At 39.7% G+C, this 18,484-nt stretch overlaps 1 protein-coding gene across 1 annotated transcript in view; it reads right to left on the minus strand.

The window, feature by feature from the left end:
• Window positions 1–18,484, minus strand: part of LRRC9 (leucine rich repeat containing 9) — a 64,875-nt gene that overhangs the window by 22,260 nt on the left and 24,131 nt on the right. Inside the window, 14 exon segments of the mRNA XM_072865495.1 lie at window positions 579–674; window positions 2,155–2,334; window positions 2,793–2,800; window positions 6,213–6,386; window positions 7,851–7,973; window positions 9,321–9,411; window positions 9,414–9,516; window positions 10,288–10,292; window positions 10,969–11,078; window positions 11,599–11,666; window positions 13,054–13,194; window positions 13,770–13,988; window positions 15,466–15,512; window positions 15,515–15,559. Of these exon segments, the coding sequence (XP_072721596.1) occupies window positions 579–674; window positions 2,155–2,334; window positions 2,793–2,800; window positions 6,213–6,386; window positions 7,851–7,973; window positions 9,321–9,411; window positions 9,414–9,516; window positions 10,288–10,292; window positions 10,969–11,078; window positions 11,599–11,666; window positions 13,054–13,194; window positions 13,770–13,988; window positions 15,466–15,512; window positions 15,515–15,559 (1,410 nt within the window).

Raw genomic sequence — 18,484 nt, forward strand, 5'->3', positions numbered from 1 at the left:
ACTGCCCTGTTGGCTGATGCTAAATGAACCCTAGAAAAGATGAGAAATGTCTCTTTTCTTTGTGGGGAGGAGCAGAGGGAAGAGAGGTGTACTAATTTAGGTTAAGCCACATTTCTACAAAAATTGTAAACACTTAATTACCTTTAAGACTTTTTTTAAAGTCAATGGAAATTTGATCATTCCTAAGCCACTGCAATGACAGAGTCACACAGCACGACTGGTGTTTTTCCCTTCAATGCCCTGTCCTGGACACATTTGTGCCCAACATTTTTGTGCCTTTCCTCACTCATCTAGGAAAGATCAGACATATCTAAATATTTCTCACATGAGGACATCTCTCACAGATGCTTCAAACTCCTGTCTGCGGATTACTCCCAGTAGTCCAAGCCCTTTGTGGAGCTTTCTAATACACAGAAATGCCAGTGGGACAGATTTCAGCAAAGTTTCAGAGCTCCTTTCAAGGCTGTATATGCCATGTCATGGCCATCTACAGTATTTACAAAATGTTCTTTCTGTAACAGCAATTATACATGCCATCTAGCAAATATTTTACAAGATCTTTCCAAACTTTGAATTACCATGCTTGAATGACTTCTCAGGATCACTGCTGTTTTTGCCTTCTGCCTTAGCTTATTGTTTCAGAAACTCTGTTCCGGAACATTCACATATGCTGACTGTTACAGAGAAGAAAAGCTTTTTTTTCTGTCAGACTGCTGCAAAGATTAAAGCAAGGGCCAAGTATATTTGACTGAGACCATCCATTAAAAACGTAAACAAATTTAAGCAGCATGAAAATATAGCCATGAATTATGATAAGGGATGATAGGCAGGGAAAGCAAAGAATAAGAAAATAGTTTATGGTGTCATTATTCCAACAGAATGAGAGGTACAGACAAGAAAATCAGACTGCTAGCTCTGTGGGACAGAGCCCATCTTCCTGTATGCTTATACAGCATTTAACAAAAAGGAATCTCAGTGGGGCCTCTACAAACTAGCACGATATAAACAATATTAAAGCAAAACAGGACAATAGATACTGTATTTGCAAATACAATCTTGCCACCCAAAAATCTGCTCTCTTCTCAGACCAAAAACAGAAAGGCAGGTGTGCACAAGGCTGGAAAGAAGAAAAGGAGAGCAATGGGGACTAGAGAAGAGCAGCCCTGAATTAGTTTTCCTACTTTCTATTCTCTTCCTTCATAAGTCAGAATGAAAACTTCCCTTACCTGAATATTTCCATCCTTGGAGATATTCAAAAGCTGTCTGGACATGGTCCCGTGCAGCCTCCTGTAAGTGACCCTGCTTGATCAGGTGGGTTGGGCAAGGTGACCTCCAGAGGCCCCTTCCACCCTCAGCCATTCTGTGAGTCTGTGAAAATACCTCTTCTATTCATAAGTTCTTACTCAGTATGAAATAATATATTCCATCTGTCTGGCTATTTTACAGTCTGGAGATGGAAAGGGTCACTGGGACAGGACTTACAGTTTCTAGGGTTATGACTCATCTGACAACTAGGATCCATGCCAGAGGGACCCTATCTTTAGGGATAGGTATCTGGAGCTACCAGAGATAAATGGAGTAGGATTAAATTTAGGATTAATGACAAAGGAGGCAGTGCTTTAGAGTTAGGACGAGGCTTGCAAGCCAGGACCTGGGATGCTATATTACTAGACCTGACACTGAAAGAACTGAAACCCCATGCTATGCTTTGTGCTAGCACTGGTAGGAAGAACAAATTAATAGCAACATAATATTGTGTTCAGACAAATACAAATGAAAATTATAAAATAAATGGCTGAAGAAACCACTGAGCCAATCTGTTCCACAGGCAGTAAATACAGGTGCTGCAGCTGTTACTGTGGAAACTTCCAAACTAGTCCTGCATCAGTCCCCGCAAATTCTAGGCGGGGGGGCACTGATGAGAAATGGTGAGTGAGAACAGACAATTTGCAACAAAAAGAGAAAGGGCAAGGAAAGGACAAGAAGGTGATGAGAAAAACTGGAAAGCACTAATCATGCCTTTGCCACAGATGGCATAAAGATGTGAAGAATGAAGCAGAGGTAACACGAAGAAATATGATGAGAATGGGGGAAGAAAACAGAAGAAAGATGAAAAGAAAAATGATGAAAGGAGGGCGGAAAAGACAGCAGCACTTTTCTGCCTGCTCTCTTCTGTGCTATCCTTTACTAAACACCAGCATTCTTCTGTCCACAATGTAGCATACCATATGCACTTCCAGACCCTGGAACTATCCTCCGGCATTTGTAGCAGCTGCTTTTCCTTAACTGGCAATTCAGGGTTGCATACATAAGACAGAGATTCCATCTTTTTTTATTAAAAAACTGCAAAGAGAAGAAATAGGGAAAGACTCCAGGTTTTCATTATGCTGTTGCAAAAGCAGGCAAGAGACAAGAATAGGCATTCTGACCATATAAATGTTATACATTGCACAATATTTACTAAGGATAACAGACTATAATTAACAAATTCCATAATACTGATGTTCACAGTAATCATGAGATCACTTGCAAGACTTTTTTTTTTTTCCCTGCCTCTTTATAATCAGTAAGAGTAGTCTCCATGTTCTGTATTACATTAAAAAAAGAAATAATTTATTTGCCTCTGGAACCACAAGTCTTGTCTTTGCTGAAGATCCCTAGCAGGCAGGTAGCAATAGCATGGGAAGAAAGAGAATAGTACAATAAATGTTGACAGGAGATCCAGAACCTGACACATATACTACAAAACTGTTGATAACTTATTTTCTTCTTGAAATTCTTTTTCATAAGGATGTAATTTCTGGTGATTTACAACACTGCAGTTTGAGCATCAGCAGGTTAGTGTGAGGATTTGATTAATTATTGCTAGACTTCTCTGCCAAAATAAGCATCAGACCATGAGGTTTCAATTTAAGAACGGTGTTGGGCTGACAGTTGCTTCTCAGGGAAGCTGCATAAATTGCCTATCAGCAACTGGAATGGGCTCTAATACATATGAATGGAGCTGATCTGGCTTACCCATACTAGGAGCTAATACAATGAGATAGTTTTTCATACAACCTGGAAGGTATCCTACCAGTATAATAGAGAGTGCATTGGGGAGCTTCCCGAAAAGTGTTGTTTTCTACAGGTAATATGAAAAGAGCTCCTAAAATCATTAGCTCTGCCAATCTGACTTCCCTATGGGCCAAAAAAAGTGCTGGAAGTGGGTAGTTGAATTGTCTGATACAGATTACTATGTCAAATGATTTCAGGTAAAGCTATAAGTGAGGGTCATTTTGTGTTTCCAGCTTTAAGTGAAGAGTAGCAAGGGGTGAACAAATCTGTTTCATGTTGTACTGGAATGGACTAGAAGCTCAATAGTGGTGTTTCAGCTATGGGGGAAAATAACTTTTAGCTAAAGGCTTATAGGAAAAAATTTGGAAGTGGTACAATCCACAAGATAATCTCTGCCCACCTCTGAACGTTTCTCATGGCTATGCTGTTTCAGGGTCAAACCATACCCCACCCCCCAAACCCACAAGCAAACAAAAAAAACCCCCTAAACCCCCCCCCGCCCCAAACATGCTGAGCCATGTTACGCTATTAACTGAAATACTGCATCTCAGAATGGGCACACTTTGAATCCCAGGAAATGCATTTTGATTTTAGCAGCTAAAATGTCCTGACCTCAGAGAGTACCTGCTGTCCCTGAGGGAGATAAGATTTTGCTTTCAAGATTGAAAAGGTCTTCCAGCTCCCTCCAAGATCTCAGCTCTGATTTCTACACACAGAAATCACACATATATTTATATGTATAACATAAACTTTCATATACATATAAACATGTAGGAACCTGAACATATATAAGTCTATGGGACCTGATGAGATGCATCCCAGAGTCCTGAGGGAATTGGCTGATGTCGTTGCCAAACCACTCTCCATGATATTTGAAAAGTCATGGCAGTCAGGTGAAGTCCCTGGCGATTGGAAGAAGGGAAACATTGTGCCCATCTTTAAAAAGAGTAGAAAGCATAACCCTAGGAACTACCGACCTGTCAGCTTCACCTCTGTGCCTGGGAAGATCATGGAACAGATCCTCCTAGAAGCTATGCTAGAGCACATGGAGGACAGGGAGGTGATTCGAGACAGCCAGCATGGCTTCACCAAGGGCAAGTCCTGCCTGACCAACCTAGTGGCTTTCTACAAGGGAGTTACCACATCAGTGGACAAGGGAAAAGCAATGGATCTATCTGGACTTCTGTAAAGCCTTTGACACGGTCCCCCACAACATCCTTCTCTCTAAATTGGAGAGATACGGATTTGATGGGTGGACTGTTCACTGGATAAGGAATTGGTTGGATGGTTGCATCCAGAGGGTAGCAGTCAACAGCTCAATGTCCAGATGGAGATCAGTGATGAGTGGTGTCCCTCAGGGGTCCGTACTGGGACCAGGGCTGTTCAATATTTTCATCAATGACATAGACAGCGAGATCGAGTGCACCCTCAACAAGTTTGCAGATGACACCAAGCTGAGTGGTGCAGCTGACACGCCAGAAGGACGGGATGTCATCCAGAGGGACCTGGACAAGCTGGAGAAAAGGGCCTGTGTGAACCTCATGAGGTTCAACAAGGCCAAGCGCAGGGTCCTACACCTGGGTTGGGGCAATCCTCGGTTTCAACACAAGCTGGGGGATGAAGGGATCAAGAGCAGCCCTGTGGAAAAAGACTTTGGGGTACTGATGGACAAAGAGCTGTCCATGACCCAACAATGTGCGCTCGCAGCCCAGAAAGCCAACTATATCCTGGGCTGCATCAAAAGCAGCGTGGCCAGCAGGTCGAGGGAAGGGATTCTGCCCCTCTACTCTGCTCTGGTCAGACCCCACCTGCAGTACTGCGTCCAGCTCTGGAGCCCTCAGCACAGGAAAGACATGGAGCTGTTGGAGCGGATCCAGAGGAGGGACATGAAAATGCTCCGAGGGCTGGAGCACCTCTCCTACGAGGACAGGCTGAGAGAGTTGGGGCTGTTCAGCCTGGAGAAGAGAAGGCTGCGGGGAGACCTTATAGCAGCCTTCCAGTACTTAAAGGGGGCCTATAGGAAAGACGGGTACAGACTTTTTAGCAAGGCCTGTTGTGACAGGACAAGGAGCAATGGTTTTAAACTAAGGGAGGGCAGATTTAGACTGGATTTAAGAAAGAAATGTTTTACAATGAGGGTGGTGAGGCACTGGCCCAGGTTGCCCAGAGAGGCAGTGGAGGCCCCATCCCTGGAAACATTCAAGGTCCGGCTGGATGGGGCTCTGAGCAACATGATCTAGTTGAAGATGTCCCTGCTCTTGCAGGGGGTTGGACTAGATGACCTGTAAAGGTCCCTTCCAACCCAAAGTATTCTATGATTCTATGATGAAACATAGTCAATGCACATAAAAAGATGAAAAGCACTGTATTAACTGCACTAAAATTGTAACAATACAGTCACACATAAAGCCAGTGAACTGATCAGTATGCAAAGAAAGAAATGGATTCAATGGGGGTTGTCTCAGCTACAAGCACGCAACTGGGTGTCCCAAGACCATTGCTCCACTGGTGACGTGGTTCTACAAGCTGCTTTGGGCAGATGTGTCCCAGTGCTTACGACAAAGATCATGGCTGCATCACAAGTCTCAACTTGATTCTTGGAAGGCAGTTAAATAAATGAGTACAATCACACAAACTTCAAAGTTGAGACTTGCCCAGAAAAACTTGGGACCTACCTGCATGGATACAAATTCACCTTGTGACTGTCCTGATGTATGCATATGCTTCCCTGTGATACAGAAGAAATACAAATGCATATACATCTGAGTGGGATTTGTTTTGTTTCTGCATTGTTTATCTACTGCTGCTTTCCACTTTCAGAAATATGGCCACTGATAACAATATTTACTCTGTTTTCGTAACCATATTAGGAACAGATGAGGTAAGACCCAGATTCTAACAGCGAAAATCTGAACCAATTCTCATGCCTGGTATTTTCTACCAAGCTATGGACCTCTGAAGTCCAAGAACCAGTCATAGAAACACCAAGCATAGGGACTTTGGGGAACTTCAAGCCACCTCTCTCTGGGTAAAACTTTTTAATAATCCTAAATTATTTGATGCTTTGCAAAATGTTTCTGTTCTTATAATCACAAAGATGACTTTGTTCACAGGCCAGTGCTACACTAAATAGCTCTTAAAACTCAGGCACTTACTCTGCCACACCGAAAACTTCTTTTTACAGAAATATTTGAAACTTCTTAAATTTCAGCCTCAGAATTTGATTGTGCACTCTAAAGATGGGATTTATTTCCATTCCCATGATGCTGTATACTCAGAAGTCCCAGGTACAGAATCGTGACTAAATTATATAACAACAAGAACTAAACCTGTGTGCAGAAATGCACAGAGGAGAGCACTAAGTTAACAGTATTTTCTTCTTGTTTTGCACTTAATTTTTCAGTGCTATCTACATGATTTTCTTTTGTTTCCTATTCAGAAGAAAGAATCACAAGCAATACCTCTAACCTGTTTCATTTCATTATAACTTTGTTCTCTCAAGTGGAGACAAATAAATTTATCTTATTTTATTCAAATGCTGCATTTCAAGTTAGGCATCAAACATCAATGTCTAATCATATGTGATTCACTGTGTTCCTTTTCTCTATTTGCACTGTCATATTTAAAATCTGTTTAAATCCTTCTTCATTATGCAAATAAGCAGTTCCATTATACTAAGCACAATCATGCATAAAGCGAGCATGGTTTGCAAGAACCTACAAGCTTCTACAGTCAAACTTGAGAAAGAGGAGACAGTCCACTGGCCAGCCAGGAACCTGGGGGCAGAAGCTCACCTATTCCCTGTGGTACAGTCAAATCACTTAAAAAATATGTGGCCATTTTCTCTGTGTCTGACTAAGAAGACAATAAACTCCCGTACTTCCATTTGGTACTGTAAGATTCCTTAAAGATTATGGGGTAATCAGACACCTTAGAAAGAGAATCAACCTAGAAATGCAGTAGGTTCTCCAGTTTTTCAATCAATGGAAAGTTTTCTTAAAAAAAGAATATATAACAGTCAAATCCTTACTGCAACTCATAAAAATATTGGTGTTTCTCAAAAAGATTCTGTGCTAAGATTACTCATTCAAAAACCTTTGGTTTGGCTTTTATCCCTCCAAGAGTCATTTATTAATTTCTTCTTGCCAAGACAAAAAGATCCTTGGCCTGAGAAAGTGGCATTAAAAGGAAGCAGAATGCTATTTATAAACAACCTCAAATGGAACCTGTAAGTACAGAACTACCTGCAGCTCTAACAAACATCCCTGAACACAAAAAGAAGGCATACCTGAGGTGGACAAGCTTGGAGTACTCAAGCAGAAAACAGACCTTGAAATACTGCCAGTCTAAATTTGAATCTCTCCTCAACTAAACATCAAGGTTATTCATACAAAGGTTATGTAAGCAACTTCTAATGCTTCTTTACAAGTAAAGCTGTGTAGGAACTTAGAATAATCATTATCACTCTTGTTAAAAAGCAGTTGGATAGCTTGCTTGTTCTTTTATCTTCCTCTTTTAAAATCAAAGGCTTCATAAATAGGTAATAAAAAAATAAAGGCAACAACAACAAAAAAATCAGTCTTTGTGTGCTCAAACCTTCAGCCTAGTACACCACCAAGAGAAGGAGAAAGGAGAGAGTGTTTCCTTTCTTGTCAGTTATCTGCAAATGGAGTCTGTGGCGCACTGATGCTTCAAAATACTCCAGATCCTTGAAATAAATTTGTTTTGTTAAAAATTACTAACTTGGAATCATAAGAAACAGGTTCTAGTTTGAAGTATCTTTAAAAGTTTACTGTGGATTATTTGATAAAGCTTCTTCAAAGTGAATGTTTCCCACTATTTCCAATTCCATCAACAAGAATTGTACGAGCAAATTAAAACTTTTCTTCATTTCCACCGGGAAATCTTTTTAAATTCTGCCTGGAACAGCCTAACAGGACAAATTAACATAATTTTTATTTTTAATTTTTTTTAAGCAAAAAATTTAGACTAATGATTACAGAAAGACTTTTTTTTTTTTTTAAAATCTGAAAGACTACAACTGTGGACATACTGATCCTAATACCTGGATATACTGGTCCTATACTGATCCATAACACCAAGCTTCATCCACTTCACCCTCACCGTTGTTCCGTAATCATTAACTTAAATGAATCACCTCCTCAAGTAAGAGAAGGTCTTAGCTCACTCTTTAGTATTCATAATGATGTCAGTCCAAATTACAGCACTAATGAAACCATGCTGGACTTGGGTGCAGTGTGAGGCACTGGCATGAAATCAGTGGCAAGCAACAGCAACAAATTTCACAGTATGATTAAATTCTCCCACACTTCCATCAGTTGTTCCATCCTTGAGATGATTGCCAGTCTTTCCCTCTCTTTATTAACAAGCTTTAGAACAGTACTACTTCAGTATACTATTTCCACTCAAATGCAAAATCGAATTATTTGATTCTTTTCGGGCCTGATGCACTACAGATTCTTTGTACTACACTTGCAGATAGGAACAGTGTTCATTGGTCTTAGACACAAAAACAAAGCTAGAACCGGCCAGATGAATGGTATGCCTTAGCTGTCCTGCAGAATATCAGAGAGAGAACAGACAGCTTTCTACTCATCAGAAGAGGGCCATCCAATTCTCTGTTCATAAAAATTCTGTAGAATGAGCTTCAGACCCATGCTGGCATCCAACACTAGGTCTATGGCATCATTGATATCCTCCACATGCCCTATTATGAAGGATTCTCTGTGTGTAGAGAATCTCTTTGTGCTGGCCATTGACTTTAGAGTTAATTTGGCTCATGAAGTCCTAAGCTAGAATCAAGAATGACAAGAAAAAGAAGCCATTAAAATCATATTGGAATTACAGGGGGAAAAAACAACAAACAGAAACCAAAAAACCCACAGCACTTTGCTGGATCTCTACTGTTTAAAGGCCCAGAAAACTTTTCCAGCCACTGGTCCAATATAACTCCTCATCCCAGCTACTTTTGTTCAATCCTTTTCCTATTTCCTGAGATCACCAGTAATGGGAATGGCAGCATCTGTCTACTAGAAGCTGGCCTGGATCCAGTAATTCACACCACATAACAGCCACCACTTGAATGATATTTGCAATACTCCTAGTTTGGACCTTATAAAAAACAACTGTGAGAGAGGCTTCAAGTCCTGTTATTAATCTCCTAATCCCCAGCCACCATCATACCCAATTATTAATGTCTGAAAATATCAGAATACTGTTCCTGTACAATTCACTAAACATACTAATTCAGTTTTCTGTTCCAGAATGTTATTCGTTCCTCCAGTGCATTTATTTTTTGTAAGAACGACTTTTCAAGACATGTCTTTTCTCTACTTCATTATCATGAACTGACTTTTCAGTTTCCAGATTCTTACTCCTTAGAGATTTATTACTTGATGTTTTACCCAACACTTGCAGCTTGGCCAATTCACGTTCTAGCTGATAAAAAGACCCATTAGGATTCAAAAGCAAGAGGTTATGTTAAAGTATGGCAGGAAAATTATCTTATTTATGTTTCCTCAAAAGATAAGCCCTCTAGATGTGTACTAAAAAGCATACCTGAAAACATCAAAACAGAAAACTATTTTAATAAATACAAACTCTTGACTGTCAATAGAAAAAGCTGAATTACTTGGCCAAAGGGACAGCTCTGCTCTGAGCAACTGCTCTGTTGTATACTGGCTCATATCCCAGTCTTATTCATATCAATTAGACCATTGTTTCAACCAGGCAGGATGAATCCCTCAATGTGACTTCATTATGATGCAAGTCTCAGCAATAAAAAGAGAGTTAGAGGGTACAGTTAAAATGGAACTGCAGCTTTTCTTCAGACACCTAGGGGCAGGGATCATTTCTCTCCCCATGTTTGATTACTGTCTGGCATAGTACTTACTCTCTGCTTTGTGGAAGCAAAACTCTTTTTGCATTCTTTTTTAAGAGGTAAATCTTTAGGATCAATCAAGCCACTATGCAGCTGAGATTAGGTAAAGCAAGAGAATAAACTACTCATTCCTTTTGAATAATAAGCAAGGATTTGGCTCCCAAGTATAAAACTTCCATAAAACTCTTCTTAAAGAAAGCAACTTAGCTCACTCTGCCCACATACCCCAATGTGAATATTATTTAAAATATTCATGTATGCACTGATTATAGGCACTTCTGATAAAGAGATGAGGTGACTGAAGTGCATGTCTGCTTCCTAGATACTACCTGATCTACATATGGCAAGCAAAGAAGGAAGATATGACCATAAAGGCATGAGCCCGCGCTGGCAGAGTCCTTGGTCTGTGCACCCTTGATCAAAAGAATCTGTTGACTCTTGATCAAAGTACTTTTAAGGTGTCCTACTTACGTAATCAGTAATATTTTTTCAGTTATATTTGTATAGACATATGTGCAAAGAGCTCACTCAAAGTGCATTAGAGACCTACTAGGAATGTTTACAAACTGCTGTACAGAAAATCTGTGACACAGGTCTTCTACTTTTAGAATAACTGCAGTTGCAGTGATGCAACCACAGTCTGACTCTGATCCATTATGTTGTTTATAGTGTTCTTGAAGGAAGGGCAACAGACTAACCAGTTGGAAATCAGCCCCCACCCGCCCCAGTAACTGGAGAATTGGGTGAGAAAGAGCTTTCTAATCTGCAAAACACAGACCTTTCAGAAATGTTTATAGTATCAGCTAGAATAGACAATAACCATGATAATCTGGGAACTCAGCAGGAAGGTCCTCTGCAAACACCTGTACTGGATGAAGAAAAGAAGCAACTTGAAACTCAGTTTACCACATTAGGTGAGTATCTTACCTAGTCCACTGTTCTGGACTGGATCTCTAAGGCTTCCTTCTTGGTACAGTTCCATTTAAGAGCCCCTTGGTCAAAGCACTTACCTAAGGCTTGAGACACCAGATTCAAATAATTATGATCCTGGCAGAACTGAAACTGGAAATGGATCCCCTGCAGCACATTAAGTGTCCTAGAAACTTGGCTGTTGATTATTCTGAAGAATAATTAACACAAACAATGACATCATACATGTAATATATTAGTCTCAATTTCCACTCAAAGCGCAGGGATAGCATTTGGAAGATTTTTGTATTACAGAGAAAGATAGACCAAGAAAAATTAATAGATTCTCTAGTATTTGTTCAGAAATGCAGGCATGATTTACATTTCCATTTATAACCAAACAGGCTTGATTTAGATTTAAACTAAAAGCCCTTTATACAAAAGGCAGTGAAAAAGAAAAACAGATACATGCACAAATCGCACTGATACCTATTTTCTGTCATCTTTGACATGGCTACAGCAATAGAAAGGAATTTGAAGTAAGTAAAGATGAGCCCTAGGGAGTTTTGACACAGACTTTGGGATGATCAGGGCTGTGTATATTGGATATGACTTGGAACCATGCAAGTTGGTAGGAAATTTTTATTAGAATGAGAGAAAGATTAAACCATGTATATAAATCCTTGGTAGTAATCAGAACGCTCATGCTAGAAATGCCAGACTGATATCACCTTCCTATTTCTTCTATCAAATTTCCAGTGAGGTTGACCTCTTGCAAATTCTGCAGAGTATGTAAGCCCTGTGAATGTTACAAACAATAGAGTTTTAATCTAATATAGCACTGCAAACGCTGAAGAGCCTGTAGGCTAAGAGGCAGATCATTCAAATGTAAAAACAAATTTGACTGGAGTCTAAACAATGTTAGCCTCTGTTGTAAACTATAGCTTTCTTTTGACATGGAAAGAGAGAATGCATTTTGCCGAAAGGGAATTAGCTTGGAAAGCCTTTGTAAATGATACTGCAATGAAAATAAACCTAGTCTCCCAGCCTTAGTTTCACAGTTGTGCATGAGAAGCCTAACAGATCATGCCCCATGTCATGAGTACTCATTAGCTTTTGGCTGCAGCCCATGTCTTAGCCTCAGGGTATCATGAGAACTAAATCACTGATGTCAATCGTTTCTCTCCATGATGACACTGCAGTTCTTTGCAGTGAGATGCCACTAGTGTTTGTAGTGTCCTTGCTAATAAATAATCATTTCTGGAAACACTCTACTGCCTTTACACTTGTACTTTGTCAGCTGTCGTTTCTCAGTCTTCCCTTTCCTTCCCTATCAACATGCCCAGCTTTGATTTCTCTTTCTTCTTTTCTATGGCTTTGAAGGTTCACAGTGATCTGGTCTCATTCATCCCTATCAGCATCTCCTTCTGCTCTAACTACTTTTTTTAATCTTGGTATCAGTATCTCCCTCTGCCCTTTTTCATGTACTCTCCCAAGGGAAAATGGACTGAGCTGCAGCAATTCCGTCTCCCTGTTGGGGTGTGAAGAGTCAGGTAATTCAGAAAGCTACATGGTCTTTTGCTAGAAATGGACATCTACACATTTCTTCTCCCTTTACATGCCAAACTGCTAATCACAGAGCTCTCGTTGGTTCTAGGCTTGCCTCCAACTCAAAGGTTAGCATGAAGAGTACTCATTTTTGGGGGAAGGGGAGAAACCAATTTTTCATAAGAGCTAATTTGATATATGACAGCATGAGAAAAAGCCAGGATAAAACTTTTCCTGAACAGGAGTTAATTGCTCCAAGTTATAAAAAAATTAAAAATCCAAACACTAAAATAAAAATTAAATGGCAAACCTTTTACATAAGACTGAAGTGCAGACAAAAATCTGCAGTTATAAAAAACCCCTAAAATAATCTTTTCCCCAGCAAGAATCTCAGAGATCTTTGAAAATAAGTGATTTAGTTAACTCTGCATATGCAGAAAAGCTTGACAGCCAATTAGTTCCAAATAATGTTTCAGCCTTAATTCTTATAAACTGAACTTTAAAATTGTCCTTTCTGTTGTTCAATAATTCTAAAAGTTAGCCCTACTTATTAGACACATTTATATACCATACTATTAAAATACCATACATTAGACAAATTTGAAGAAAAGACATCATAACAAGGACACCAGACTCACCCCTATATTCTTGATCAGGTTATTATTCAACCAAAGTACACTCAGCTTTGTTAGGGCTTCCAGATTTTCAATCCTGGAAATTTCATTGCAGTAAAGATAAACCTTTTGCAAGTTTACACGTTTTTGTAGACCATCTATTTTCTGCAATAGAAGATGAGATATTACTTTTCAGCACTAAACAACAAAATGTCACTCTTTTTTGTCAAGATGCCATTAACTTGCACAGAAAATTATTAGGTAGTCTGAAATAATTTGAGACCACACCCCCTGTGCAGAATTCTACTGATTTAGAAAGCTTTTCAATTAAGCCAACAAAGAAAAAGTAGTAACACCTACAATGGTTCATGATAAATGATAATGTGTTTTTAAATACAGTATTATTTTCATTAAAATGTCTTCATTCTAACCAGCTTCCTGGAAAAGGTTTCAATGTAATTATTCTAGTTTAAAAAAAAATTGTTTCTAATGAGAGAGAAAAATCCAACAATAGGTTCTAAATTACAAAACGCTGTAATATGTAACAGATGTAACTTGATCCATATCTAAAATGGTATTTTTGGATACTTAAGTGAAGAAGTGCCAGATCCTGACTCCTTTGAATAGTGCCTTCTTCCTTGAACAGATGAAAGGAGTGTTTGTGAAAGAGTATGATTATCATTGTAAGGGACTGCAAATTGGCTAAAGTTGGCTAGAAAGAAAACTCATAGTTAACTTACCACTAAACAGCATTCAGCAATCCACAGCTCTTTCAGCAACAGGCAGTACTCTAGGTCTGAAATCTTTTGAATACCTTGTCCAATGAGAATGAGAGTAGTTATACTTGGGAAATATTTCATGCCTACAATTCTGGGATAGCCTGAGAAAAAACATCTCCAGTGCTGTTGGTTTTGTCCCTCTTGATCATCGTTCTCGTAAGACAATCCATTCCATGTGTACTGGAAATGAAATACAACTATTATTCTCTTTATGTCCATGCTGTAAAAAATGCATTACACAGTAGAATGTCTTACTGCCATTACAGTCAATTAGAAATAGCTGCTTAACATCAGTGTCTTTTAAAACTTCCTCTGCAGTAAAATGTGTTTGCAGTTTTGGCCACATTCAGTATATTGCAGTTAAGTAGCTTTCTTCTGCTCCCAAAGCAGATTTGCAAAGTATTACATGAGTGCTTCATATCACACCTCAGAATGCACCTTCAATTTAAAACCAAGTGATTTTCAATTATGCTGATTTTAATGAAAATTAAAAACTGGAAATCCATAACTTTATCTATAAGCTAGTACACATACACGCACATACATACATACATATATACATATGAGGATAGATGGTGCACTTTATCAGTCTTATAGTTTTCCACTTCTGGAGTAGTTGCATCAAGTAAATATAATAATAAAAGCTTTTGGCCAGGAAAAAATAAAAAGTTTACATGGAATATCATTAAGGGTGAGATTCAGTTTGAGATTAAAGCAATAGGTATCCACATGTGTGCCTCTTGCCTAAGCTCTCATGTTAGTCAGGATATTTAACCCATATAGCCAAAGGATCCTGGAGAGCCATTCAGATGACCAGACAGGAGGTGTTTACATTATTGACTTATTCTACAGGTTCCCTTGACTATATTGACTAAGAACGGGATTCAGAATATCCATTGCGATTTCAGAGACCTTAAAGTATCCTGCAGCAGCTGTCCAGTAGGGTGCAGTTTTCTGTATATCGTCCTAGATACGTGTGGAGTCTTAGATACCTTGAGGCAAGTAAAATGGCACTAGACAGCTATAGATCTATGCAGCTGAATCCTATCCTTGATTTCCGCTGGCTGTAATGAGAGCCAAAAAATGAAACATATGTGTAGACAACTACCTGTAGACACCTAAATGAAGGTGTCTTAAACTGGAATGGGACTCCATTTTAAAATTCTAACCAGTTCATAGTAGACAAAATTTCCACTATCTTAGTTAATCACCTGATTCTGCTCACAACTATCCATTGTCTACAAAAATGCAGGACTGAGTCAAAACTCCAAGATTTATTTTGACCAAATTTATATAACAAGCTTATTTCTGTTTCTGTATACGAATATTTCTGCAGGGCACTTCACAAGAAACAGAGACAAAGTAGGGAATTGTACCTTAAATGTAATTTACTCTGAAGATTCTCTCTCTCTCTCGTCTCATTTCTGCATCCTAACTACTAATGTGTTTCCCACAGTTCTGAAATGTTCAGATCACCACAAACTGTTATTAGCAAGCCCTATACCACCTTTGGGGCATTCCAGAATGGAGATGACCCTACAGATGGTACCTCTAGAGAAGCAAAAATAATTGTATATTCTAGCAAGGACATTGATATTTATAGAAGTACTGAGAGGAAAAAACCCAGTTTAAAATCAAAACCAAATGAATAACTTACCAGCTCCATAATTATTTCCTCAAGGTTCTGGTTTTGGTTATCACTTGCATCATCTCTTGAGTTCTCTGCAGTGACTGTTATTTCTTAGTATCTTCTTAGAAAAAGTACAGTAACATTATCACCTGTGTAGCCACCCACGTAATTCATAAGTCCCAGGATTTCCAAGAAGTTTGGAAAGAAGATCTAAATTCCTAACAGACTGAGTTCCAGAATCTGTATTTCTAATGGAATCAAAATGTAGATTACAACAGAAGAAAGCTGAAATTGCCTGGAATACTTAGACTTACTATGTTTTTAATTAACTTTTTTTAGATTCTAAAGGTCCAGAAAGTAGTATAGCATAAACTATTCTGACCATCTCTATAAGGAAGGGTGAGGAATTGCACCCACTTATCCTTGTATGGGACTCAGTAAATTGTATTTGCATAAAGATGTGTTAAAAATGAAGCTCATAATTCACCAAAAACCTCAATAAAAGCCCCTCTGTATGTATGAAAAAAAAATCAGAATACAATCGAGAGTATAAAATGTCTGCTACAACTTTTTTAAGTAATCACACAGCTGCTACTATTAGTCTTTAGCATTAGCAAACATTTCTTAGTATATAAGAGTATGATTGTTGCAGCAGCTTTTTTTTTTTCATTTGAAAGCACTTACACGGTATATTAACCACAGTATGCACAAACTACATCCTTAATATACCACATCCCCACTGCTTTTGAATTTCTGCCACAGTATTTAATGACACACAGCCCCTCTAGCGAGTAATTTAGGACAGGAAACGAAGAATGTATTTTTCCATTTACAACAGCTAAGGAAATTACATTAGATCTGAATTAGATTTGGGTGGATGCCTGCTCCTCTGGGCTCCATAGGGGAGCTCAGGGAATTGTTCTACCTCACCTAGAAGGGGCATGGCTTTGCCAGCATCTCTTCTGGAGCACTACCTCCATGGTCAGCTTGCATATAATACATTACCATAGAGTAATGCCACCTATTCGCCCACTGCGGCCTAGTCGAGGTCGCTGGGCTGGGCTGGGCTGGGCTGGGCTGGGCTGGGCTGGGCTGGGCTGGGCTGGGCTGGGCTGGGCTGGGCTGGGCCCCCAGAACAGCCCCTGACCCGCCCCCCACACCCCTGGCGCTGATGGCTGTGTATGGGTGACCGCCCCGCCCCGCCCACCGGCGGGCTGACAGCCAACCGGAGGCGAGTGTGTGATGAGGTGACCCCCTCCCATGGGCCAGGTGGGGCAGAACGGCAGCCAATTGGAGGCGTGTGTGTGAGGCGGGATAGGTGTCGTGTGCAGGGGCTGCAGCCATGGTGGTTACCCCAGTGAGAGGAGTCTGCAGGGGCAGGGGGACTGACACATCCCAGAGGGCTCAGCACCAGTAAGCCTAGTAAAATGGGCCTGTGGAAACTGGGTTCTTGTGCTCCTCAGCCGTGCTAGGCCAATGGTCTGGCAGCAAAACACTGGAGACCTTCCCCATCCCTTTGCCGGGCACCTGGCCCAGTGCTGGTGATTAATTTAACCTGCAATGACTTTTACTCTTGCTTTGTTAGTGTGTGGGGTGGTGGAGTGTAGCTGATAAGCTGGTTTGTGAAATGTCAAAAAAGAGGGTTAGAGAGTCTTATGCTGGCTCATGTATCTGCCTTGGTGAGGGAGGGTGTCATGTCTGTGCAGCAGTTTATCTTCAGGGGGCAATGTAAACTGACTGTGCCAAACTGCAGCACAGAAGCTTACTGTGGCTTAGGTAATATCAATTAGAAATGTGAGCATGAGATAAAACAGGCCATTCTTAAACCAAAACAGCCATGTTCACTGAGCCATTTGCACTGGATTAATTTTATCAATTTGAGAACAATTATAATTAAATCGCTGTTTATTTTTTTGCATGCAGTGAGACCAGCTGAATGTTTTCCAGTGGTAGGATTGCTCAGCAGAAAATTGGATCCTCACTGAAACAAATATCATCAAAGATGTCTGATTTGTGAGTAAGGAGGATAAATTTATTGAAAATTGCAAAGACTTCTGTTAAAGTCTGTGTATTAATATTTCTTAACATTTTTAATGGAGAAGGAGAAAATTGCTCAAGAGCTTCTGCAGTTCTACCAAGGCGGATCAATCTGTCTCATTACTTGCACTGCTTTTTCATGTCACCAGATGTCACTCCAAGTCCACATAAGGCAGACAGCTTCCGTTTATTTCTACGTGGTAAAAGGTGTTTTGGCTTCGTCTTCGACTTCCCTGTCCATAGGTGCTACATTTCACTTACCCAAAGACAAAAATATATATACCACTTCTTTTAGCAGAAGTCTGTAACAAGGTAAGTCTATGAGTCCAAATATGCTCTCTCAAATTAACATATTGTAACAAGTACATAGTGAAACAATTTGAAATTAAGAAGGGGATGTTAACACTCTGAAAATTGTGCACACTTTCTAATTCAAGGAAAAAAACCAAACCAATCATCTACTCTGAGCCTTCTCCAGAGAAATTTTATGCAATTTTGCTTAAGGGAAGGATGTTCTGTTCCCTTTATACTGCATCCTGCAAGAAAGACGGTCCTCTTTGGCAAATTACTCCTTTTCTTTTCTTTCTCATTGACAAAGACTCTTAGGGGCAACCTTCTCAGTAAATTAGCTTAGGCAGCTAGGCCAACTGATACCATTTTGTGACCTGTTTAATACTTTTTAAACAGTAATTGAATGATTAAGCATTAAAACTGGAGGTGGCATCCAAATTCAGATATTCACTGGTACTATGAGTAGCAAAATGCAACTGCTTTTGTTTCTGAGCATCTAATGGAATGACTCAGTATTGGCAGTGAGGAAAGCCAAATGATCTAATTTGGGTATAGGGATTTCTGTTTGACTGGAAAGCACTCCTCTCTTACCAGAAGGGAATTATTGTAAAAATCAACATTTATTGTGAAACGCTTTTGGCCCTTTCTAGGTGACTGAATCATCTCAGAGTGACCTGCTCTGTCAGCCTAAAATCTGTGTGCGTAATATCCTAATCTC

This window comes from Ciconia boyciana, chromosome 6 (assembly GCF_034638445.1).
Source record: "Ciconia boyciana chromosome 6, ASM3463844v1, whole genome shotgun sequence".
In the NCBI taxonomy this organism is placed as follows: Eukaryota; Metazoa; Chordata; class Aves; order Ciconiiformes; family Ciconiidae; genus Ciconia; species Ciconia boyciana.